The sequence below is a fragment of the Typha angustifolia genome, chromosome 1 (genome assembly GCF_048772165.1).
Source record: "Typha angustifolia cultivar Huaian chromosome 1, ASM4877216v1, whole genome shotgun sequence".
Taxonomy (NCBI): Eukaryota; Viridiplantae; Streptophyta; class Magnoliopsida; order Poales; family Typhaceae; genus Typha; species Typha angustifolia.
Genome location: NC_133239.1, coordinates 7508938 through 7535742, shown reverse-complemented (window position 1 = coordinate 7535742; position 26805 = coordinate 7508938). Strand labels below are relative to the sequence as shown.

General features: G+C 37.4%; 1 protein-coding gene across 2 annotated transcripts in view; it reads right to left on the bottom strand.

Annotated features, from left to right (window-relative positions):
- The window catches only part of LOC140762149 (uncharacterized), a 44925-nt gene extending 22574 nt beyond the window's left edge, over positions 1 to 22351 (bottom strand). For both annotated transcript variants that reach the window (XM_073099806.1, XM_073099875.1), the window contains exons 1-5: positions 22096 to 22351; positions 15194 to 15250; positions 12169 to 12270; positions 12024 to 12100; positions 8117 to 8240 (exon numbers count right to left, since the gene is read on the bottom strand). In XM_073099806.1, coding sequence (XP_072955907.1) covers positions 8117 to 8240; positions 12024 to 12100; positions 12169 to 12270; positions 15194 to 15250; positions 22096 to 22144 — 409 coding nt within the window. In that variant the 5' untranslated portion in view covers positions 22145 to 22351. The remainder of the gene's footprint in view (positions 1 to 8116; positions 8241 to 12023; positions 12101 to 12168; positions 12271 to 15193; positions 15251 to 22095) is intronic.
- Positions 22352 to 26805: the final 4454 nt, after the last annotated feature.

Here is a 26805-nt window from a genome sequence, read left to right as displayed (position 1 = left end):
ATGATGGTGCTGATGACAGGTGGAGTGGAAGTTAGGATTATGGATGGATATGGAAATAAAGGTGGATGGGTGATGTAGTTAAGGAATATAGACGAAGGGAAAGAAGTGATTGAGATCCCGAAGAAGAGGGAGGACTCGATAGACGAAGGAGATTAGAAATTAGGAGAGACCTTGCCAATGGTAGAAGTGGAAGGATGGTGAAGAGGGAGGAGGGAGAGAGAATAGAGAGAAGATAGTAGGCAAAAAATCAATAATCCAATAGTATAATGAATTTGACTGCCATCCACACATACTTATAGATGCTAGCCAACAAGTCCTAATAACAATAAGTAACTCTAATTCTCGAGGATGCCTGCTAATCGTGTTCGAACGCACAAAAGCCGTTCTCTATATGTGCGAACGCGATGCAGGCATTCGAACTCGCCCGACTGCGTTTGAATGCACTTTTCGCGTCCTTTGTATTTACGAACTTGATGCAGACGTTCGCAAGTGCATTCAAACGCAACCCCTCCTACGTTCGAATGTAACCTACAGAAATTTTATTTTAATGAAAATAAACAACTAATGCAATAATTAAAGATCCTAACTAAATGTATCAGCTCACCACACTTCCCCTACCTTGCCCTCAAGGTGAAAAGTCAGGAAAACGCTCCAAAATATCAGTCTCCAACTCCCACGTCGCCTCATCGGATGGCTTGCCAAGCCACTCAACTAGAATCTCTATCTTTAATCTGGTACCATGTCGTTGTCGGCGCCTAGCAAGTACACGAACTGGCTCTACGATCTCTGTCTCCTTTAATGGCTCCGGTAGAACTGATCTAACGACCTCATGATCTCTAATTCGCTCCCTCAACAATGAAACATGGAAGACAGGATATACTCTCGACCCCTCCGACAGCTCCAAACGATATGCAACCGGACCAATATGCTCCAACACCTGAAACAGACCGAAGTAGAGATATGCTAACTTCTAATTTCGCATCGGACGCAAGATCACCTGTCGATACGGTTGCACCCTCACAAACACCCAACTGCCTATGTCGAACTCCTGCTCCCTATGACTGTGATCATAAACTTGTTTCATGTGGTTTTGAGCAATTTTAAGGTGGGCACACAACCTTCTCAATGTGGCGTCTCTATCCATCAAAGCTAAGTCCACCTCCGTCCGATCTACAGATGCCACTAGGTCATAAGCGCGTAATGTCGGAGCCGTGCATCCATACACCGTCTCAAATGGAGTCATGTCAATTCTACTGTGGTAGGCGATGTTGTAAGACCATTCCGCCCACGGTAAGAACTTCAAACATCGTCTCAACTTCTCTCCAACAAAGTACCTCAAGTACTGCTCAATACCTCGATTAACCATCTCGGTTTGATCGTCCGTCTGTGGATGATAAGCCAAACTGAAGTTCAATCAAGTACCCAGCAATCTGAAAAACTCAGTCCAAAAGTCGCTTATAAATACACGATCACAATCCGAGACAATCGTGCGTGGCATGTCTGTAACCGAGCAACATCTTTAACAAAAATTTCAGCCACTGACTTGACTGAAAACAGATGTGACAATGCCGAAAAGTGCACATACTTGCTCAATCTATTAACCACCACAAATATAACAAAATAACCACGTACCAACAAAAGACCGTCCATAAAATCCATAGAAAAGTCTTCCCAAACACGGTCCGGTATAGGTAAAAACTGTATTAATTCGAACGGTATCAACATGGTTGCCTTAACCCTTTGACAGACTCCGCAAGCACGGATAAAACTCCTCACATCTTGCCTCAATCCTGGCCACGTGAAACTCTAAGATATCCTTCTATAAGTTCTCAAAGCACCCTCATAACCAGCCTCTAGAGTTTAGTGGAAGTGCTCAAACAATTTCTACCGCAATCTATCATTTGCGGGCACCCAAATGCATCCGTGGTCCAGCAGCAAACCGCCTCGATTCTCCAATTCTAGATGGCGCTCCGAATCATCTAACACCTCCTGCAACAATCTCAAAACATCTGGGTTAGATGTACATGCATACCTCACCTCATCAAGGAAAAGATAGGAGAAGAATAGGCTGCAAACTCGGCGGTATTGGGTTGGCGTGATAGTGCATCCGTCGCTCTATTATCCATTCCCTTATTGTATTGGATTTTATAAGCATACCCCAGCAATTTTGTGACCCATCTCTGTTGTGCCGGAGTGTGTATACGTTGTCCCATAAAGTATGGAAGGCTCCTTTGATCGGCTCGGATAATGAATTGCCTACCGATCAAATAAAGCCTCCACTTTGTCACCGCATGCAAAATTGCCAACTTCTCCCTCTCATAAGTCGATAATTGCTGAGATTTTTGTGACAAAGCCTTACTAAGAAAGGCTATGGGACGTCCTCCTTTCATTAGTACAATTCATATACCAACTCCCGATGCATCATATTCCACAATGAACTCTTTGGTGAAGTCCAGTAGCGCTAGAACGGGTGCCATCGTCATTACTGTTTTGAGTTTTTCAAACGCTGTAGTAGCTTTATCTGTCCATCTAAAAGAATCCTTCAACAAAGAAATGAGAGGAGCAGCAATCTTGCCATATCCAATGATGAAATGGCAATAATATCCGGTCAGCCCCAACAATCCTCTCAATCCGGTGGAAGTAATAGAAATAGGCCAAGCGATCATGCATGCTATCTTTTGAGGATCTACCGCTACACCTTCCGCTGAGATAATGTGGCCTAAATACTCCATTTGTGGTACCTCCCATAGGCACCTGGACTTCTTGATCTTCAATTAGTTTTACTTCAACAAATTCAACACATCCTCCAAATGCCGCTAATGCTCCAATTCAGTCATGCTATATACCAAAATGTCGTCAAAAAATACTAAGACATACCTTCGCAATAAAAGCCGAAATATATCATTCATGAGGTCTTGAAAGGTAGCTAGAGCATTGGTGAGACCAAAAGGCACCCGGAACTCGTAATGCCTGTCCGGAGTCCGAAATACAGTTTTGTGCACATCCGTCGGGTAAACTCTAATTTGATGATACCCGACCCTCAAGTCAAATTTGCTAAATATAATCTCCCCTGCAAGCTCGTTCAGCAGCTCCTCTATAACCGGAATGTGATACCGATCCTTGACGATTATAGAGTTTAGTGCTTGATAATCGACACAAAAACGCCATGTCCCGTCCTTTTTTCGCATCAATAATACGAGGAATGAGTATGAGCTATGACTTGGCTGAATGAGGCCTTGCTTCAACATCTCGACTACCATTTTTGAGATAACTTCCTTTTGCACATGTGGATACCGATATGGCCTCACGTTCGTTGGTGCAGTCTCGGGCACAATCTCTATGCGTTGGTCCGCCGTTCGCCTCGGTGGCAACTCCTATGACTCCTCAAACAGTCCAGAAAATTTATCTAATAAATTAGACAATTCAATTGTAGTAACTGAACTCATTTGAGGCTCATCTCTTGCTGGTCCTAACTAAAGAAGATAGGCCAAATCATACGCATAAGATAGCCCCACCATCGGCTGCATCGCAGGAATCGGTAGAGAACAAACGCCATCAAGCCGCACATCTTTGTTTGTTTAAATTTCATCCACATGTTCCGAAAATCAAATGTGATGGGTCCCAAACTCTGTAACCACTGAGTGCCAAGGACAATATCCGCTCCTCGCAATGCCAATGAATATAAGTCCACGATGATGTCGTATCCTTGCACCTGTATACCGACCCGGCGACACAAGCTCTCCGTCTTAAACTTCGTGTCGTCTCCAATAGCAATGTCAAACCTCATGGTCGGTTCAGCATCCAAGCCCAATCTCCTCACTAATCTCTCATTTAGAAAGTTATGTGTACTCCCCGAATCGATGAGGATATGCACACAATGCTTTCTAACAAGTCTGTCTACCTATAACGTCATCGACGCGGAAGTATCCGAATATGCATGCATCGATATTTGAGCTTAGATATTTTCCTCCGCACCCTTTCTCAACGGCCTCCTTATGGACCTCCTCTGAACACTCTCCATCATCAACAACCTTACCATCCTCCGCAAGACCGTCAATGAGCATCACACTCCCGATCGATTTGGAACATCGATGACCGGGGATAAAATATTCATCATATCGAAAGCAAAGGCCCTTCGCTCTTCATTCCTCTACTTGGGCAGGCGTGAGAGTTCGAACGGGAGGTCTTGTGTCTCCTCTAACATCGAAAAAGGTAGTCGTGGTCTAGTATAAACAGCCGCTGTCTTCGAACCCGCAGAATTTTCAGCCAGTGTTCTAAGCGCAAACCGCCCATCTTGGTTACCCTAACTTGTTTTTGCTACCATCTTAAAAGCTTTATGTTTCTGCTCCATCCTCATGGCCTTCTCAAAGGACTCCTCAAGAATGTTAGGACAAAGAGCACGAATATCCGCCTGTATCTCATTCTGTAGCCCTGAAATGAATATGCTTATCAATGTTGATTCGGGCCAAGATGGCTCACAACGACTACTAACTCTTTTAAATTCAGCTTGGTACTCCAATACGGTCATCCTCTGAACCATCTCGCTTAATGTGGCAGCAAAATCTTCATATGCCGCTATCTCAATTCTGCGTGTAATCCTCCTACGAAAGTCAGCCCAACCAGTAAATCCTCCACCACGAATAACCGATCTATATCAATGCAATGCCGTTCTTGGAGGTGAAAGCTTGCCATCTGAACCTTTGCGTTCTCTGCTATCCCTTGACAATTAAAGTATTGTTCAACTTGAAACACTCAATCCGTTGGATCACCGCCTTGGAATTTTAGAAAGTCTAAGCGTGTGGTTCTCCCCCGAACAGCATTGTCGGGTTCGTAAAAGATCCTTGGTTCAGGTTTGAATTTTTGTATATGTTGATCTCCTTCTCTAAATCCTCGAGCAAGACTATCACCATCTCCGAAGGGATCAACCTCATCCTTAAAGTGCCAATCCTCCTCATTGATGAAGCACACCGGTGCCGCACGCCTCTCGGGTTCCACTATCGCCAGTCTTGGGTTTTGTAACGGAGGTGAGGGATGATATGAAGGCATAAGTAAAAGAGGATCATTGACATTAACACAGCTGGTCCTTAAGGCACTGATCGTGGTCGAGGCGATGACGAAGCCGATCGATTCATGATATATTCCTTTAAATCATTGTGATCCTTTTACATTGCATCAATTCTATGCAGCAATATTTGGAACATATCCCTAAGTTCATCTGCCAAGCCCATATTCACACCCATGGACGTTGGTTGACTGGGTCCTACCGTGGTTGTTCGAAAAAAATCGGCCTCACAATTAGGGTTATCGTGGGTTGAGTCTTTCCTTGTCAGTGTGCTCTCTATTGGTCTCCTTGTTGATGTCATCTTCCTTGTTTCAACGATTAATGGAGGTCTGATGTTTGCCTAGCTCTGATACCAATTTGATGGGTTCTTGTACCAAAAGATAAGCTACAGAACGATTCCTTCAAGATCTGGGATTATTATAGGAATTAGTCCGCGCAATTGTGGAAAAATATTCGTCAAATATTCTATTGTAATCAGAAAATTACGAAACCAAGTCGATTAGATCTATAACTCCTTGATCTACAATTTTTGTATTTACACCCTTCGCAGATTCAAACTGCAACTGAGACGAAAACACGAAAGAACGTGCGTGATGGCGGTGGTGATAGGTGGAGTAAATGTTAGGGTTATGGATGGATATAGAGATAAAGGTGGATGGGTGATGTGGTTAAGGAATATAGACGAAGGGAAAGAAGTAATCGAGATTCCAAAGAAGAGGGAGGACTCGACAGACGAAAGAGATTAGAAGTTAGGAGAAACATTGCCAACGGTAGAAGTGGAAGGTTGGTGAAGAGGGAGGAGGGAGAGAATAGAGAGAAGATAGAAGGCAAGAAATCAATAATCTAATAGCATAATAAATTTGGCTGCCATCCACATACTTATAGATACCAGCCAACAAATCCTAATAACAATAAGTAACCCTAATTTAGAGGATTCCTGCCGATCGCGTTCAAATGCACAAAAGACGTTCTCTGTATGTGCGAACGCAATGCAGGCGTTCGAACACGGCATTCAAACTCACCCGACCGTATTTGAATGCACTTTTCGCGTTCTCTGTATTTGTGAATCTGATGCAGGCGTTCGCAAGGGCGTTCGAACGCGACCCCTCCTACGTTCAAACGCGACCTATAAGAATTTTATTTTAATGAAAATAAATAACTAATGCAATAAGAAAATATCCTAACTAAATGTATCAACCGGTATTTTCTGTCTTGTACTTCTTGTCTAAAGATTCTCATAATTCCTTAGACATTTTTACCGAACTATACACGTTATATAATGAGTTGTTCAGTCCATTGAGAATATAGTTTTGACAAAAGAAGTCGGCATGCTTCCATACATCTACTGCAGCAACTACTTGCCTATCAATTTCCTCCTTTTATAGTTCAGGCACATCTTCATGTAAGAATTTAGTCAAGTTCAAGGTGGTCAGATAAAAGAACATTTTCTACTGTCATCTCTTAAATTCTGCACCACAGAACTTCTCTAACTTTTCTCCATGAACTGTAGTTACTGGAGGCATAGTGATAGGGATAATAGTAATCTTTACTATTTCAGCCATCTAAAGGAATGAAAGAAAAATAAAAATCCGATCAGAAGAAAAGAACACTGACAGGAATCAGATTACAACCAGAATTGATCTTAAGATTGTTGGCGGTAATAATCTAATTCCAAAGAATTACAAAAAAAAAAACCAATCGAAAATATGTAAATAAATTAAATAAACTTATAGATTACAGAATATAAAATTCTGTATAGTCAAAAATTCTGTATAGTCAAATCTAGTGTTGAACTCTATCTTCTTAAGACTAATTCTCCCTCCACCGATTGCTTCTAAAACAGTGGACATCGGTCTCCCAGATTACGACTGCCTTGCACTCGAAAAAAAGCAGCTATTTGAATGCCTTATCGAACCTGAACCGTGCAGTACTCTCTCTCAAATGCAGACTTTAAGACTCGAACTAGACTTGGAAGGAATGATCCAAAAAAAATTTTATTTGTGTAAAATTATGTAGACTAACAGCCTATTTATAGAATTAAATAGGCTTGACGAAGGGATGTGACTGGTCACGAATGGATACATCATTTTAGGTCTAAAACCAATTAACAGCTATATTGTGAAGAGATGCACCATTTCGGATTCAACCAACTAATTAACTATTCTAATCGAAGGGACACACCACTTCAACTTCGAGCAGGTTCAACCAACCAACCAACCCAAACCAGAACCAGACCAGATTTGAACCCATATCAAGCAAAAAACTAAAATTGGACTTAACCCGCGCATGCGCACCAAACTGAGCTGAGCCAAGCCGGGTGGCACACGCGTGTGTGAGTTAAGTTGCATAATAACATTTACTCATAAAATAGGTACCCCTTTTGGAGCCTAAAGCCTATAAGAAGTATCACTTATATACTATACTAACATTTCTCAAATATCCAATATGATACTAAACTCACTTCTCTTTATTTTTAATTGTCATGATACTTACTTTAGCGACAATTTTCAATCACTTCTTTTCATGAATTTGACTAATGAATATATGACAATAAAGTACTCTTTGAGCTAAATTAATTCCACCATTAAACTATTATTAATAATGTGTGGTCCCCACTTAAAACTTAGCTCAAAGTTAATAAAAATTTATGTCAAATATATAAAATTACCAACACTATTGACCTCAATCATCACTTCCACCCTACGGCCAACCCTATCATTTGTCGTATCATATCCTCAGCTCTAGCCACGTTTTATTAGTGGTCAGTTCACATCATCTGACATCTCAAAATTAAAATGAAACAACTTATCAATAGGCACACACACCATGTTTAAATAAATTGATATATGCTTGAAATTGATAATTATACCATTGAGATAAAAAGTTCATACCCTAACAAGGTCTCTCCTTGTAAGGATAAAAGGAAAGGAATTTAACTAATAATAATCCAATGAGACAGTATAAGACTGTTAGAAAGTTTATCCTCACAATATAAGATACAAATCTAACCAAGTTTGCTAAATATTGATTGCAAAATTATATATGAAGAATTACCTTTGACTTCACAAACCACTTGCATATGATCTTGTGCTATTGACATAAGCTGTTGATAACCTGGATACCCATGAACAAATAAAATTTCATCTAGTTGTCTAAACACACCTTGATGATTATCCTTCTGCAACAGAGAAAAGAGGAAAAATTTGCATCATTTACAAAGAAAAGGGAGCCATAGACAATAGAAAGGTAACTAATGAAGACATACTACTTGGTACTTACTGAAGAACTCCTATAATAAAATACTTGCTTTAAGCATATAAACCTGCTGTCCGGCATAGCACATCAATCATTTAACATAAGAAATGTATAATATGGTACAAAAACGGTGGAAAACCTCCATAAAATGACAATTAGCCAATAAATGGAAATGTCCAAATTCAAGATACAGTTCATGCAACTCTATAACCTTGTCCATAATATGTTCTCATAAAATGGAGGACGAAAAATAAGTATACCAATTCAAATTGCAAACAACCAACAAAATCAATAAAAGTTACAGCCTTACCAGATTCGCTGCTTGTATAATTTGACTTGATTAACTCAGCAGTCATCAAGATCAAGCCAATACAAACCAATATAACTGCAGTTGTCAAGTTCCTACTTCCTACAATATTGATTTGTTTTCATTGGACAATAAGTTACTTAAAGATGGGAACTTTTAATACTGATCTATCACTGATGCCTGAGTTAATGCTGACATTATATGCACATGTATTGCATAAGATGGACAACTATATGTTCATGTTCAAGCTGCTATATAATTGGTAAATGTAATATTACATATAAAAGATGCAGAAAATGGGCTTTGACAGATGAAATCTGCACATCCTACTTGTGTTGTCGACAATTATAGCATGTCTAGAATATGTCTCTTCTATATAGTTAATATTTTATTCTCAATTTAATCAATTATTGATGGTTTTCACTTTTCACTCACCAACAAATCACTCAATTGTTCTCAAATATTTTAAACACAAATCCAGCAAACATGTTAAGAATCAACTTCCTTCCAAGTAAGGAATTCTAGACCAGATTAAATAATTGAACACATGAAATCAGCCAAAATATGCAACCACATATTCTCTGTTTAAAACTTAACATATTGTCTTATTATGATTTTAGTTAAAACTTGAACACAGAATAAAAGAAAGCAAACTTTTTGCCCATGATTTGGGGGTCCAAGTACTCACTGATATAATTATATTTTTTTACGGAACATTAAAATTGGTTATATCATATGGTATAGTTCCATGTTATATTAAATTTATAAACTAAAAAAACTAATATTTTGAAAGGTGCCGATGGTATGTGGGCAGTCATCCCATGGCAAAATGCATCAATAGTATAACAATGCATATGCGTCTATGCAACTAGATCTAGCACTTTTAATATATAAAATAATATATAAGATATATAATATATACTATTAAAGTGTATATAAAATTTTATTACTAATTTATTTGTAATAAACTAGATAATGTAGACATGTAGTAAAAAAATTTCACACTTACAATTTTATGCATTTACATTTCAGACTAATTCGAATAATCAAGTTAAGATTATTACTACTAATCCAAGTAATCACAGTAAATTACATATTTACACAATTCAATTACATTTATGGTGAGCTGGTCAATGTAACATAATTGATAATTCACACTAACCAGTAATTACTAATTAGCAAGTTAGCATAGGAATAATCTACAGTGATGTGCAATAATTAACGACAGTAATTAGTAATTACTATTGACTAATCAGTAATCTACAGTGTGTGCACTTTGCAGAGAGAGGTGGGCACTTTGGCAGTAGAAGTTTTGTTGGTGGGGAGTTCTAAAATCACTATTAAAGCCTACATTAGTGTTGTAAAACATCTATTTTGTTAAAGATATTGCAATAATTGAATAGAAATGTGATTCAAGTTTCAACACATAATATGATCCAGTTTAAGAATAACTAGAAGATAAATCTACTAGATTAGCACTATCATTTGAATCCAGTTAATGATCTACCCTTTTTAATGATTAGAATTTACATAATTCAGGGGGGAAATTTGAGGGAAAACAATGTCATCAAAAAATTTCTAATTGTGCAGAAATACTAACCGAAAATTGTAAAATTTAGGCCAAATCAACTCATATAGAGCCCCACACCAAATTTGACCAATTTGAATAATTTTGACATATTAATTTCATAATTTTTTAAATTTGGAGCAAAATTTGAGGAAAATTGTGTTTTTCCTTTCATCTTGATGTGACATCAATTTTCAATTAGATTATTACTTTATTTACTTGCTCTATTTGAACAATCATTGTATTAGCCTAATGCGCAGAGAAATTCGCGCCATTTTGCTTGGTCATTGATTATTAGTCTAGGTAGTCAATTTGGACTAGGTTAGGTTCGTGGGTTGCATAATTCTTTTCAACTTCTCAACAAAACTCTTAATTTGGACTTCCCAAAGAACCTATGGACTTCCTAACATAACTCCTTAACTCTCCTTTACCTTTGGTCTTCTCCTCCTCTTTATAAACTCTATACAGCCCCTAGATAAAGGATTTTTGTGGACTATTAGTGTGTGGGGTAAAAGATGAATGCAAGTCTTAAGGCTAAACATTGTACTTCATATCAGGTGACATCCAACAGTACTCTGCTACTGTTTATATACCTTATTCTGATTTTTATTTTTTGTTGTCCCACCAAAAAATTATGCAGCCATCTATGAATTCTTGAAGCCTAGACCTATCTTTAGTCATTCTTGACTGATCTAAGTCTAATAGTCGATCAATTGTTCTCTTTGGCCTTATCTTTCAGTTATAAATTCATTTTGTCAGTTTGTTAAGTTAAGCTGAACTAGATTTGATCTTGCTGAATTTTAATGGAAGGTTTTATGATCATTTGATGCTTCTATTCTTTGTATTACTGAATTCCTTTGGCCTTTATTTGATCATATATTCTCCAACACTTGTTCACAATTTTGGGTTGCATAAGATTCCTATGTTTTGGAGAGTATTTTACATAAATCTAGCAATTTGTGCTAGATCTAGGTAGAATGGATAGATCTAGCTTCATTTGTTAAATCTAGGATAATTCATTCAGGATCTGGTTTCTTAAACCAAGAAAATAGCAAGAGATATATCTTCCTTTTCTTTTTCTTAGCTTGGAAACAAGCCTATGAGCAAATAGATCTCAAAAGAGTAAGCTAAATAGGTTATCAGGAGGCAGTGAAATGTGCCACTCGATACCTTACGAGCAAATAGATCTCAAAAGAGTAAGCTAAATAGGTATCAAGAGGCAGCAGAACGTGCCGCTCGATACCTTACCCATAATGTGCAATACAATCAATACAGACAAGAATACACATCAACACAGGGCAGCACACCTCGACATAGGGGAGTGGTGCCGGCACCCCACTGGCACAACGTGGCCATAGTTGTTGGGAACTTCTCATACATTGTAGTATAAGTACACCAAAGTGATCTTCCTATTCTCCATCACCTCCACCCACTTTTTCATTGGTAAATCTTAAACATCAAAAGCTGCCTCGTCCTTTCAATAGCTACACTAAAGTAAGAAAGTAGTAACCAAATAGAAATTCACACTTCTGATTTTCCAACAACAAGGTGAAAAAAAAATTGTCACTCCCATTGCCACATTCACAACCAAACTCAGCCCCAATTAAAATAAAAGGAATATATTTGACGATTGTGTTTAAAATTAGGATAAAGCAGGTAACTTAACACCTTACGCATAACAATAGACACATTTAGTATCACAAAGGCAACTTCATAAGAACATAGAAACCTACAGACAGCTTCAAGTACATAAAGAAAATGGAAGAAAGAAGCAATCACACAAAATGACCATATGACTTCTTGTTCAAAGATCAAGGTTTAAAAGAACATACCTGCATACGAGCAGCGTCAAAAATCGGTAGGAGAATGAAAATAGGGTCAATAGGAGTACAAATATACAAGCTTCCATCTGTAACATAGAAAAACAATCATCTGATGCAGGGTACCAAAGTAAAAAGGAAGGTTGCTTAACCATACCTTCACAGACATAATCTCCTAAAAACCAAGAGCCATACGGCTGCTTGAACCAATTAAGTTCATGAAGTTGACCATCAGTTAACACATAAGATGTTGCTTCTCCTGTTAATATGAAGGATGTTAAGATAATCAGTGTATTGTCATTCAATGAGTATGAAATGGTCATACTTTAACTTATTGATTATATATTCTTGTTAAATGCGAGACTGTAGGAAAACATTCCAAAGTTGAGAGAGAACCTAGAAATTTCAGAGCAGAAGATGTGAGAAACAGCAAATGAAAACCCTAATCAGTTTTACTAAAGACCTTATTTAAGCCAGTTATTGCACATAGTTTACCATCATAGTAAAGTTTTTGCAAGGCAAACATAGTAGCATTATCCTCTGCCATGCATATAGAGAAATGCTTTTGAGATGTTACCATCAATGTATTGCACATAATCAAGTGGAGCACAATTTGCTGATACAAACTAAGTTCACGATGATTTAGATATTCAAAGGCCTATTCCGAGAGGCCGAACAAACTTGGTCATATGACACTGAACTTTCCATTTGTATTCATGTAGGACAAAGCAGGGGTGTCCTACAATGCAGTGATGGGACTAAGAGTAAAGAAATCTAGGGTTTAGATCAAGAGTATTCTTTGTCGTCTTACCCTAGGAATTGGGAAGGGATCTTAGTGTCTAAAATAGATATGTGATAATTAATAGGAAAGTAAACTACGAGGAAAATATCTCTATGCAATTAGTGATGCAGGACGTCTCGATTGTAGAGTTGAGAAGTAGTAGGAAAAAATAATCAAACCCATGAAATCCACCAATCGGAGTGTCGGAATCCATCGACGTTGGAATCTACCAACAAACACTCAATATACAAAAGCTTTCAAAATATTCATTAACCCATAAAAAATGATTACAAACCTTTATATAAGCAAAATAAAATAAAAGACAAAAGACGAATATAGCCCTAGAAGGTGACTAGTCACAACCCTCGTTAAGCCAAATGGCCACAGATGTAGCCCTTTTGTGCTTACAAGAATAAACGTGATGAAAAGTGATGTCCCCACTAATTAGAGAAGAGAAAAAATATAGAACATACAGGATAAGAAGATATAGAACAGAAAGAAAGAGAGAGGCAAAGACGAGGTCGACGCAATCTTGGCTTCAAGACTATCTTTTTCTCAAATAGACATTGGCACATAACTAGGGCCTAATTAAGACCTCTATATATAGAACAGAAATCCTAAACTAAACAACCCTAATAGGACTACAAAATTAAAATAATAATTGAAAAATCATAGTTACTGTTGACACAACAATACCATGGATCTTATTGATGCTCCAAAAACTAGACACATGGACCAAATGGTCAGATGTGGCTCCAATATTCCTTTCCAATTATTCAATTGTAAAATCGATGCTAGTCATAGTGATATGCAGCAACGAACTTGCTTTCTAGCTTCATTCTTATGCCCATTACAACTTCCTTTGCCATGTAAAAGCCGATCTTTGATTGATGCGCCATCAATTCTCCCTATTTGAGAAAAAAGCAACCCCGTCAAACTGGAAAAGGGCCAAAATGCCATCACCTTTGAGTTCAACATGCTGTAGTAGATAGGTTCCAGCAGCTTGCTTCAATTTGGTTGATCAAGGTTCTTTACTTGGTAGATACATCGTTGGAAACTTGGAATACCATGTTGAAAAGAGTATATATTGTCAAAGCCATCACGCTGCACCATACGGTCAAATAGCCACACAAAAAAAAGAGAATATGTACATACTTTGACCGGGAATACATTGCATTGAACAGTGGCAATTAGGTCCCCAATAAAATATGTAACAAGGCAATGATTCTGAACCTTCAAATTAGTATTGTTGATCCAAAGCAAATTTGTATGGACTCGGAATCTGGGATGTGGTTCTATCTTCAGATTGGGTTTATTGACTGCATTCCTACAACCATATTCATAAAAGTTTGACCATTATATCACACCCAGGTTTGGATATACTAGCTCCCTCCAAAATTCTGATTCAAGAGCCTGTTGAGTGGTCAAAAGAGCAAAAAAAATGACGCAATGATGGATAATGTCTCTTCTGGGACTTCTTCATCATTACCATTTTCTTATGTATTGAGCGAGAAGATTTCCATTGCCTTTGCTAAATATTAGCATTTGCAATCATATAGTCCTTGCAGCAAAAGCTGTCAATTGGTTGGAATGTTGAGAAGAGGAGTCATACCCAACAATAGTCGTGCCGTGCCACCATCGGCACGGCATGCCCCTGCGTGCCAATGGCACAACCCTATATGTCACTGGCACACATTTAACATATCTTTTTATAAAAAAATTAGAATATTTAAAATATTTCTGAGTCTTCGACATGTCAATATTTAAATTTTGGTTTGAATATATGTATTAAAATATTAAAAACTACATTATAGTCTTTTACCTTTCGATTATTTTTGTAAATGACATATTTTATTAAAGGTATAGCAATAGTCAAATATAAATATTATTTAACACATAATATAATTGAATACATTCATTAAAACTTATATAAATATCGCAAATTGTCAAGGTTAAGATGTTCTTGAGATCCAACGGTATGATGGAAGTATAGCTTTGGGTTTTGATAGATTCGGAATGGAGGAACAAATGTACCAAAGTAGATGGTGGAATGAAGGTCAACAAGGTAGTGGTGGTGCTCGATCTAGGTAGGGTAATAATGGAGATGGTACTGACAGTATGAAGGTAGATACTGCCCTAACTGGTAAAGCAAGCACTATACGGATTTATCTTGCAAAAATCCTTTATGTTTCATAAGTGACATAGAGGTTACATTGCAAAAAGAGAAATTGAAAAAAAAAGACTAAGATACTATAAAGTTTTGCAGTTAAATATTAAACAATAACATTATAAAATCTAAACATGCCTTTGTTTACACATGAAATTAATATGTATAGAAAAAGTACTGGAATTGTTCTTTAATCACAAAATATCACAAGAATCTTAGTTAAGTCCAATGTACCTGATTTTGGATGACATAAAGATACGATACATCCTTCTTCCTTTGAAGCAACAGGCACTAAAAAAGGACATTAGAGATATAATAAGTTGATGGTTACAGGTAATTTACAGTTCAAAATTACCGGTCAAGAAGATAGATACTAAAAAATAATATAAGAACCATCAGTCAACAAGTCTAAACACAAAAACCACTAGCATATGGAAAATGTGATTCTCACATTTAGCTTAACTAACAAGTGCAAACATTGCACATATTGCAAAAGAATCACAAAAATCAAGTAACGCTTTTGAATAGTCAACCCTTAATGCATATTATATAAAAAAAGGGAAACCTGTCCTGCATACACACACACACACATACACACAAGAAAAACAAAACTCTACCTTATGGGTTATTAACTGTTGGAACCGTACCTTACAACTTTTCCTAGAAAAAGCCCATACCATTTTAAAAAAAAATACTGATTTAACACTTTCGGTTAATTTTAACTCACCTCACCTTAATATGTGATGGGTGGACTATACTAATAAGAAAAATATAATTAATATCTTAGAGTACTTACGCATGAAAATAATATTTTTGAAGTTTGTGAATGTTATTGCTTATTTTAAAAGTGCAAATTTTATTTTTCGATTGAAAAAAGAATAGTCCAAGAAATTACTAATAATGTGGCAAATTATAAGCCTGCTAAACAATTACTTATAATGAAACGATAACATTCATATTGGACGTCATGTGTAACATATTATATTAATCTCGTGTTTGAAGATATTATCGAAAATCCTAAAATTAAGATGGTCTTACATAAAGATCAGAAGTCGTCAAACTTTATATATGACCATGATTGGATTTTTAATTTACTTAGGCAAATAACTAGTGACGAGAAGATAATGATTCAGACTCCCTAGAATTGTCATTCATTTTCTGGCATTGAAGAACATCATAAGCTACAAAGATGATATTATGTATTTATATCACAAAAGTGATCTATAAAAATTAACAATATAAAACTTAAAAATCAAAGATTAGGTTAAACTTGTTGAGCATGATTCTTGGAAATTCATGAAGAAACGGCGGGCTGAAGCACTGGCCCACTTTTGCATGCTACTAATGCCAAACGTCTCTCCTCAAGGTCCTCTACACCACTCCATTATGATGCTACCAATTCCAAGGCTGCAACAAGTAAAACTGGTCATATTTCAAGTACAATGGGCTCCTAATTGTCGAGCTCAGTGCACCCCTTAGAGCCACAAGGCGCTGTCTACCGAAAAAGACGGAATATCAGTTTCATTACTATGGGAGGTTATGAGTTGGCTATCTTTGAACTTACTGAAGCTTTAGGAACGGAGGAAAGGCCAGGTATGGTTTTCACTCCAAATAATGGTATTTCTAATTCCTCTCCTGACACATTATGTATGGACCTTGACCCTATCACCCAAGAGAAGATTAGCAATAAGGAGGTGCAGCACACCTCAGTGATAGAGATTTACAAGAACATGGTTGCTAGAGCCACTGAGGCTTTGGCACCCATACCATCCTTATCCCATAGTCCTGAGGAAACAAAGGGCTTGAGAGACAAAGCAAAAGCTACGAAGATTCCCGATGAAGCTTGGAAATACCGCAAGCATAATAGAGTTCTAGAAAGCATTGAAAGCATCTAAAGAGGCTTTCAAAGCTAGGAAAGGAGCTAGTATCAAGGCCAAACTGGCCAGAAGAAAAGTTAAAAAGGTGGTGACTACTGAGATGAGAATGTAGAAGGGAAGCATCCTTTAACTCTTATTTCATGAATTTAGTTTTCTGGAACCGTAAAGGGACAAGTAAAAGAACGACTTGGAATAGGTGAAAGGAATTTATTAGAACTCACACTGTTTCTGTCATGTTTTCGTTAGAGACAAGAATTAAAGAAGATAAAGCAATGAAGGTGACCAAAAGACTCAGTAAAGGCTGGGATATGTATGCGGTATCTAGCTATAGTCTCTCTGATGGCATAATCATGCTTTAGAAGAATGACGTGGTAATAACGATTGCTCTTAGGGGCTCATGCCAAGCCATTAATGCTCTGGTGACATCTAAATTTCCAACTTTTCATGTGTTGTCTCGTATTTATGCTAGCACATCTTATCTTGTCAGAAAATCTCTGTGGATTAACTTTTACATTGCAGATTCTGATTTACCTTGGATATGTGGGGGTGATTTTAATACTATGCTTAACCCAGAAGACAAGAAAGATTCGTTAAAGATATGGCTGATAGGGAGTTTTCTAATAATCTGGCTAGCTCTCATTTGGTTGACCTTGATTTTTGTGGCCCGCCTTTCACCTGGTCTAACAATAGGGATGAGGGTGCCAAGGTCTGGTGTCGTATGTCTAGAATTTTTGCTAAAACCAGTTGGCTTCAAAGATTCCCGATGGCTAAAGTTGCTAATCTTCATCATTCGGCTTCCGATCATGCTCCTCTCTTCCATGAGATTTTTCCTAAGGATAAATTTCGTAAACAGCCTTTTAGATTTGAACATTTTTGGTTTGAGTATTCTGTTACGATTTGATAGTATTAACAGACCAAGTGGTTTAAATCATAAATTGTTTGAGTTAAGTAAATAGAACTGTAGTGAATTAGAGAAAATAGAAAATAGGATTGACAAGGTGGCCAAGTAGATCAAAAATCTTGAATTGATGGAGCACCTGGGGCCTTTGATTCCCCTTAGTAATCCTTATCTCCAAAGCCTCTACAACCAGCATGCTGCGTTGATGAGGCAACTAGAAGTTAAGTGGATGGCTAAGGCTGGGATAATTGGGTCAAGGTTGGGAATAAGAACTACAAGTACTTTCACACTGCTGTTATTAATCGACATAGACATAATAGAATCAATATTTTACTACTTGATTCTGGTTTCCATGTTTCAGATTTGATGATCAATGTATTGAAAAGCGAAAAAGGCGGCCGCCATGGTGGGACGACGCACCGGCCGCCCCGCCACTCCGCCGGGCGCTGGTAGAAGGTGATCTGCCGCATTGGCGGGCCACCTGGGCACCAAAAGGCGCTAGCGGGCTACGCGGCCCGATAAGGCGGGTTGGTGGTTCGGCCCGCCAAACCCACCTTATCTGGTTTTTCTATAGCGGATTGAATTATCCAATATCCACTAAAAAAACTAACCATTAACCATTAATATAAATCGTTCTTCTCTCTCACTGCTCGCTGCGCCCTCTCTCTCTTGCTAAAATCCCTAAATCCCCAATCCCTCTCTCACTGCGCCCCCTCTCTCTCGCTGCGCCCTCTCTCTCGCTACGCCCTCTTCTCGGTGTGCCCTTTCTCTCTCTCGTTGCACCCTCTCTCTTTCGCAATCGCTGGAGAAGTATGGGCCTCTCTCTCTCACTCTCTCACAATCTCACTCTCTCTCACTCTTTCCTTCTCTCTCTCTCTCACAGTTTCGCTCTGTCTCACACCGAAATAGTTAAATTTTTTTTTTATTTTCAATTCTGTCTAAAGTACTTAAATCTTAATCTGTTAGTGACTTAGTGATTATCTGATAATATGTTCGTTAATTAGTTAATCACTTAATCCATTAATGATGGTTAATTACTTAATTCAGAAATTAATTTAGTAATTATCTGATAATATGTATATTATATATGTTTATTTATTTATAATTTTTTTATATTAAAAATGTTAGACCGCCTTGTCACCCGCCTTGTCGCCCGTCTTCTACCTAGACGCTAGGCGATGGGGTGATCGCCCGCCATCCGCGGCCGCCTTTCAAAATATTGTTGATGATATACAAAATGCTTTCATTGACTTTTATAAAATCTTTGGGCCAATTATGATGATGTTGATGTTTTTGATTGGAATTGGAATATGTTGCCCCGAATACCTCAAAAGTGTTGTGATGAACTGAATCTACCCTTCTCGAATGATGAAATCAATAGCACTATGTGGAGTATACCCTTGAGGAAGGCCCTAGGCCTGACGGGCTCCATATGGAATTTTACAAAAATTATTGGCATTCTATGGAGTCGGATGTGTGCAATGCCCTAAGACAATTCAAGTACCGTGGAAGCATCCTGACCTCATAGAACCAAACCTATGTGGCTTTGATCCCCAATAAGGAGAACCCTACTAGAGTTATTGATATTAGACCAATATCCTTGTGAAAAATCATTTATAGACTGTTAACCAACTCATGGTGAACAGAATGAAACCTTTGCTGCCTAAAATAGTTAGTCTTGAATAATAGCTTTTATAGCTAGGAGGTATATTAGGGACAATATTGCTTTAGCTTATGAAATTATGCATTCCATTGAATTTAAACACATAAGAGAGCCTTACTTCTGTTTTCCGAACACTTGGATTTCATGGATAAAATCCTGCATTACTTCTATATATTACTCCTTTTTGATTAATGGATCCACCTCTCGATAGGTTAAAGGCAAATGTGTTATTAGGCAAGGAGACCCAATGTCCTTACTGCTTAGATCCTTTCAACCATGCTAAATGCTAAAATGAGTGCGGGTCAGATTGATGGTTTCTTTGTTGATGCAAATTGCAAAATATGCCATATGATGTATGATGATGACACTATTATCATAAATAAGGCAGTAAGAGTTGCACTAGTATTCTAGACGTTTTTCATGATTATGGAAAATTAACTTATCAAAAAAATTAACAAAAGCATATATGCTTTCTATTTGTTGTCTTAGACTAATCCTTTTGTTATTCGTGACATTAAGAATGATTTGCAAATCAATCATGACTCATTTCCTTTTTCATTACTTGGGGATTGATATTTCTCCTAAGCACTTGAGAGCTAATGCTTTCAAAGATACCATTGATTGTATCCAACCTAATCTTAATGGGTGAAGAAGAGATATATTATCTAAAGCTAGTAGGATCATGCTTATTAATTCTACTCTTAATGTCATTCTTATTTACAAGTTAAGTAATTCTATTATTCCTTTGTTAGTTATTGATTTTGTAACTAAGTGCACTAGAAATTTTCTATGGGAACATAACAAAGATAAAGGTTGTCATCTTATAAATTGGGATATTGTTAAATTGCTAAGAAATTGTGGAGGTTTAAATATCAAACACTTGAAAATCCCTAAAAAGGCTTTGTAGCCCCTAATATCTGCAAAATTTTGAATGCCGATGATATGATAAGTTAGATCCTTGGGATAGGAAAAGGAGAACAGAAAACTGTTCTGCCATTTTCAACCTCATTAATAAGGTGGGTGTTGACTTTAAAGAAGGTTTCTCTAAAAATATTGGGAATGGTAAAAGTACCATGATTATTAGTGATGCTTAGATTTTTAATGTCACTTTCTAGGAAACGAATCTACATAACTATGGATATTAGATTTCATGCTAAGAAAGTGGCTAGATTAATTTAACAGGGATGCAGAATATTAGCAGACTTAATCTCTAGTTTGAGCCTTTCTTGGCTAATGGCATAGCTGCCTTACCGCTCCCAAGCAAGCCAAAGCTGGATAAGTGGGTCTGGACTTTGGATCCAAAAGGTCTGATCTCCGCTAAGTTTGCTTATCATTTCTTGCAAAATTAGAAGTCTTATGAAGGTGATGATCAAACCCGACAGAAATTCCTCTAGAAACTTTCCATTGCTCCACGTATCCGCACCTTTCTGTGGAAGATGATTTGGGGGAGACTGCCAACGAAAGATAAATTTTGAAAATTTGATAATTCCACGGATTCAATGTGCATAATTTGCAATTCTGATAGTGAGACTATCGTGTCTACTTTTGGTAGCACTTCTAATTTCAATAGTAATTGGATTAGGGGTGACTGGCTGAATGAGGATGACATGTATGACAAGGACCAAAGGATATTCCTCCTAGCCATTATTGCTAATTCATTTTGGCAGATATGGAAGAAATAGAAATAATACCATGTTCAACTCAAGGAGGTCCCCAGCTTATCTCATATGGAGGAACATTATTCTCATGATTTATGAATACATGCACTATGGCGTAAAGGATTGAAATACAGCCCTTGGTGCCATCAACTTAGTATGTTGGAGACTGCCAAGCCAAGGCTGGATCCACATGAATATTGATGGCTCCTTTGAGACATCAAAGCAGTGGTATTGGTTGAATATTTTGTAATTCTAATGGAATGGATTTACATGCAAGGGCCAAACCAACCAGTGTTCTGAATGCCTTCCTATCAGAAGCCATGGCACTGAAAGAGACTTTTAAGATTGCTCGGAATTTGGAAATCACCCACCTGGAAATTGAAACGGACTCGAAGCTGCTAGTTTACTTATGCAAACATGATCGATCTTACCCCATGGCAAACGACCAACTTGATTGAAGACCGTAAAAAGCTGATTAAAAACTTTTGACATACATCTTTTCTTCATATTTTGCACGAAGCCAATCAAGCTGCCAGTAGGCTAATCTTGCTCTCGGACTAATCAGTCCGATTTTTTGTGGTCTGAGCCAGGTGAAACTTTCTCTGAGCTTGAGACTATATTAAGTAATGATAGGCTAGGGATTCTGGTTCAGCGCAAAGGCCGTGTGTTAATTGTTTTAGGTAGCCCAATCTTGACCAACTTCCGTCGTCATTCATTTTCAGCCCACATTAATTTTTTACTAAGTATATCTTCCATTTTCATTGGAATCCATGGTCTTTAACAAAAATATACACATACAAACATTTCATCCAAATAGTGATTTTTCTGTCCTCGCAATCAACCAATCACTAGCCAGAAAAGTAACCAGAATTAGTGAAGAGCAGATCCCACATGAATATAGCAGAGAAAAGCCATGGAACTAAAGAGGCAAAAAGAAAAAAAAAAAGTTTTCCACGCAGCAGAAGGGAGAGTATAGTATCAGAGATGCTACAATGATGCTTCAGGTGAATCGGAAATATGAAGAGCTATTCTTAACTCACCAGGACTGATTAATAGACGGGGCTCTTTAACCTCATCGCACCACGCCATGACGGCGAAGAAATGTTGCGGTTCCGGAGAAGTGAACGAGGGGATGCTGCTCGCCGAGTCTGAAGGCCCTTCGGCCTGGACCTTGTAATTGGAAACCCGGACCCGATTTTGGCTTGCCTAGGCCGAGCAGAATGAGAAAGAGAAGAGGAGGAGAGCTAGGCGAGGGATGGAACAGACAGGGTTTTAGCCCGCGGGTTGGGCGTTTCTTTGTTGGGTTAATTATATTTTGAAACCCTCTCAACTATCACTATCACTTTCAGTCTTTCACAATCTCAAAAAAGTTAATGGACACATACACTCCTTCAATTACGTAATTATATCACTAAGCCCCTCTCTTCAAAATTTTGTTAGAAAAAAATATTTACAAATTAGCTAACTAATTAGATGGAAATATACTTTTAGAGTGTAATATTTGTTCTCCTGTTATAACTAGTTTTATTTTTCTCCCGTGTGATAAGTTTACTTTGAAGTAATTAGAGAATATCATATTAGAGTTTAATATTTGTGGAAGTTGCTATAGAGACCACTAAAAGAAAAGATGGAAGGATATAAAAGGAAAATAAGAGTATTTTTAATATTTGTGGAAGTTGCTAAAGAGACCATTAAAGGAGAAGATGGAAGGATATAAAAGGAAAATAAGGGTATATTTGTCCATTTATTGAGTTAGTTAAATTTTTAAGATTGTTTCTATTAAAATTTCTAATAAAATATTGATAGAGGGAGTTTAGTGATACAATTAGATAATTTAAGAGATGTATGTATGTGTCCACTTTTTTCCTTGAGAGAGCAAAAGTGATGTGTTACATACTAACTTGATTGAATTTGTAACCGTTTTGGACAAATTTAAGGATGTAACTTGAGTGTGATATTACAACGCTGATCTAATTGTTGGATTCTTTTAAAATTTTGATATGTTATTGTTCTAGAATAAAGCTTTTTAACAAATCTAAGATCATAAAGTTTGGCTAGGTATAGCATCCAAATGGTTACAAAAGGTCAAAGAAAGACATATCTATGGGATATAGGTCTTAAGTTGGTTGTAGGGATTCTGTGGGTGGTGGCACAAATTCCTAGGTATAGGATGGAAATGATGATGGAGTAGAGGCAGAGTAGTTGATGGAAGTCGTTAGCAATATTTGGTGGTGATGGCTTACAAATGCGACACATAGTTGAAGACTATGATTGGTTTATAATTGTGGTAGCAGATAAAGATAAAATCATACGAGAGATAGAGACGATTAAGATAGAAAGAAAAAATGGATAAGAAATAAGCCTATCCTATGGGACTAGGGGAATCGACAGAAGAAAGAGATTAGAAGATAGACGAATTCTTGGCAACGAAAGAGGTGGCATTGGTTAGTGAAGTAGGTGAAAGGAGATGATGAGGTCGGTGGCCAAGTTGAGAGAGATGCAAGGGCAAAAGCTAATTAATTCTTCATTTCGAGCATGCTTAAGATATAAGTCATAAGACCTTATTTATAGAGATTAAATCAAAAGAGCTTGAACAAACTTAATTAAACCATATCCTTCTCAGATTAGGTCTTCATTTCTCTATAAATAGAGTCTAAATCTAGGAAAACCTTGAATATAAAAGTTGTAGATCAAGATGTTGCCAATCTTATCAATATAGTTTTATAATATTCTAATACTGGATAAATATTTTCTAAATATTTTTCTAAAATTGTATAGAGTTGGATTTAGCTAATTAAATAAAATCCAAACCTACTAAGATTTTAACTAAACCACATAAGCATAATGAATAAGACAACTAAACTCGATATATCGATGTCTTTCGAGGTAATCCGATCGAGTCTGAATCACATTATGATATAGGGTGCTAGTTGAGGGGGTCAAAATATAATTAACTCTTCTTTGTAGCCAGCACCCTTACAACAAAGTTGTAGTGTAACACCGAGAAAAGAAAGAGGTGGGGCACATGTGACGCAACTACCCCCTCCTCCTCCTCCTCACCTTGTCAAGCCTTAGCCTGACAAAGGGGTGCTTTGTCACGCCAAGGTGAGAGGAGGGCAGGATAGCCCTTCCCCAAGCACACGCCACCATCAACGTGCACGGAGAGGGGCGGCCTCGAGCAGAGGGCCGCTTATTAGGACCGTTTTGTTCGTAATGCCGGTCCTATTGTATTTACTATTTTTGAGTCTATAAATGGGATGCCAACCCCATATCTTTTGCATGTTTTTGAGTGTCTTTTGATTTTTTTTAAGAGCTCCTTGCGAAGCAACCTTGGGATCACAATATTAGTGTTGTCGCAACACTAGTTTGGGATTTTTCCCACACATGCCTACAAAACTCATGGGCCAAAACTCAAATGGGACTTACTTTCAAAACGTAATGCCCCACAAGACCTTTGATCCCCCCGGGTTGTAGAATTGGAGATGCTCATACTTAGTAGTATAGGAGAATTATCGAGAAGCATTAAGTGAGCCAACTTTGCAACCGAAGTGGCACTAGTTCAATGGTGTTCATTTTGCCCTCAATGGCTATTGTAACGCCCCCGCCCGGCACGGGCACGTGCACGCACACGCGCCCACACGGCACGCGCGGCGCACGCGACAGGTCGGGCGGGGCCCGTCACGCACAGATACACTCCTGTGCACATACGTTCATGACATCATCAAATAACACCTGCTAACATATCCATGATCACATAATCCATCACCAAATAAATCATACTCTTAACCAAATAAACCTGTTAACATATGAATATCAAAGTCCACAATAATATACACTAGACCGCTACATAATCTGGCAGGACTCACACAGGCCACAACAAACCATCAAGATACAACTAAAATAACTAATACAAGGGTACACTATGATTCGACCTGTATTATACAAATCATTGTCTAATACAAAAGAGTACAAATATCAAATATTGGTACAACTCGATTTCTATATAAACTATCATCTATACCATCTCGTATCTATAGCTCACCTCATCATCGCTCTAAAATATCTTCTCAAGTCGCTATCACGTACCACATATCTGAGGGGGTTAGAAAAGAAATAAAGAGAGTCATGAGCAAAAGGCTCAGTGAATAGACCTTACCCCGAATCAGTGATGCCAAACAGAGAGTAAATCATGTACTGGATAATATGAATCAGAAGGCAGTATGATGTCATGTATGAACATATATATATATGTATCCCCAATGACATATATATGAATAAAATCAGTTCTCATGAATGACCATATTATATCCTCAACCGAAATTATATAACATGATGAAATTACCATATAACATCACCGACTATAACACCATATCATGTATAACAATTATGATCCAATGATACTAGTCATAACAATGATGATGCATGATGCATGCCAACTACTAGATAATCATATATGTCAGAGCCAGATATAATTCACATATCTCTCACTATCACAATCATCCGTCTCAACTCTGAATATCATCCACCATGCTGGACTACGGTACCCGGCCCCAAACTCGATACACATCATGTCACAAGCTCAGAGCATACCCTGTCATACGCTAAGAGTATCTCTGTAGATAAATCATACCCTGCCATACGCTAAGGGTATCTCTGAAGAAAGTAATCATACCCTGCCATACGCTAAGGGTATATCAATGATAGTTGTACCCTGTCATACGCTAAGAGTACAACTATCAACCATCACCATACTTTGCCATACGCTAAGAGTATGTCCAGTACCAGTCCGGACCAGATACCGTTCCAGCCATCACATCACATCACATCACATCACATACACATGTACTTTTATGATTTCCTATACATGATAAATCATATGCATATATCCAGTACGACAACAGATCATACAACTCAGGAATTTAGGTGGTAAAGAAGCCGAGAGAAAAATGATGTAATGCAAACTCCAACCATGTATCTAACACATGCATACTCATGCTAATCTATCACATGCATACTCATGATAGAGATCATCCCGACATAAAACCATAATAGCATAATCATCTCCAATCATCTCTATATATCACCAATGTACTCATATCACAGATCAGTCTAATCAAATGCATGATAAAATATGCTTGACTGAAATTATCTCTATATAAAGTCATATAATTATGCTGGAAGCCAAAATTATGCATGTACATAATATGTAATATATCCTAATTTGATAAATGGATCTAGGGGATAAGACTACTCACATATTATCAGAAGACTCAACACACGTATCCCTCGGGTCCATCAATCAACTGCCACTCGACGCTGGTGAGATCCTCAAGGTCTCAAATAACGGGGGTTCAGAGTCTGAAAATGTTTAAGTAACATAAAGTTAGTTGTTTATCTGATTATAATTCGTTCGAGTAAAATATGATATTTTATTAGGTTTAATATTGATTAGATTTATAGGATAAATTTAATTATGGCAATATTAATATGCTATTTATATTTATTTAATAAAATCCTAATTTGGTAATTATAGAAAATAAGTATATAGTAATTTATCTCCTTTTTATAAATAACCAAGACGTCTATATATATGATTTAATAAAAAAATAATTATAGAATAATATTATTACTAGTTATTTTGTAATACTTACTCTTATTTAACTAATCCTAGATTATACATAAAATAATCATTATCCTATTATACAAAAATAATCTGCAATTCTAGTATTCCATTTTATACAAACTATTAG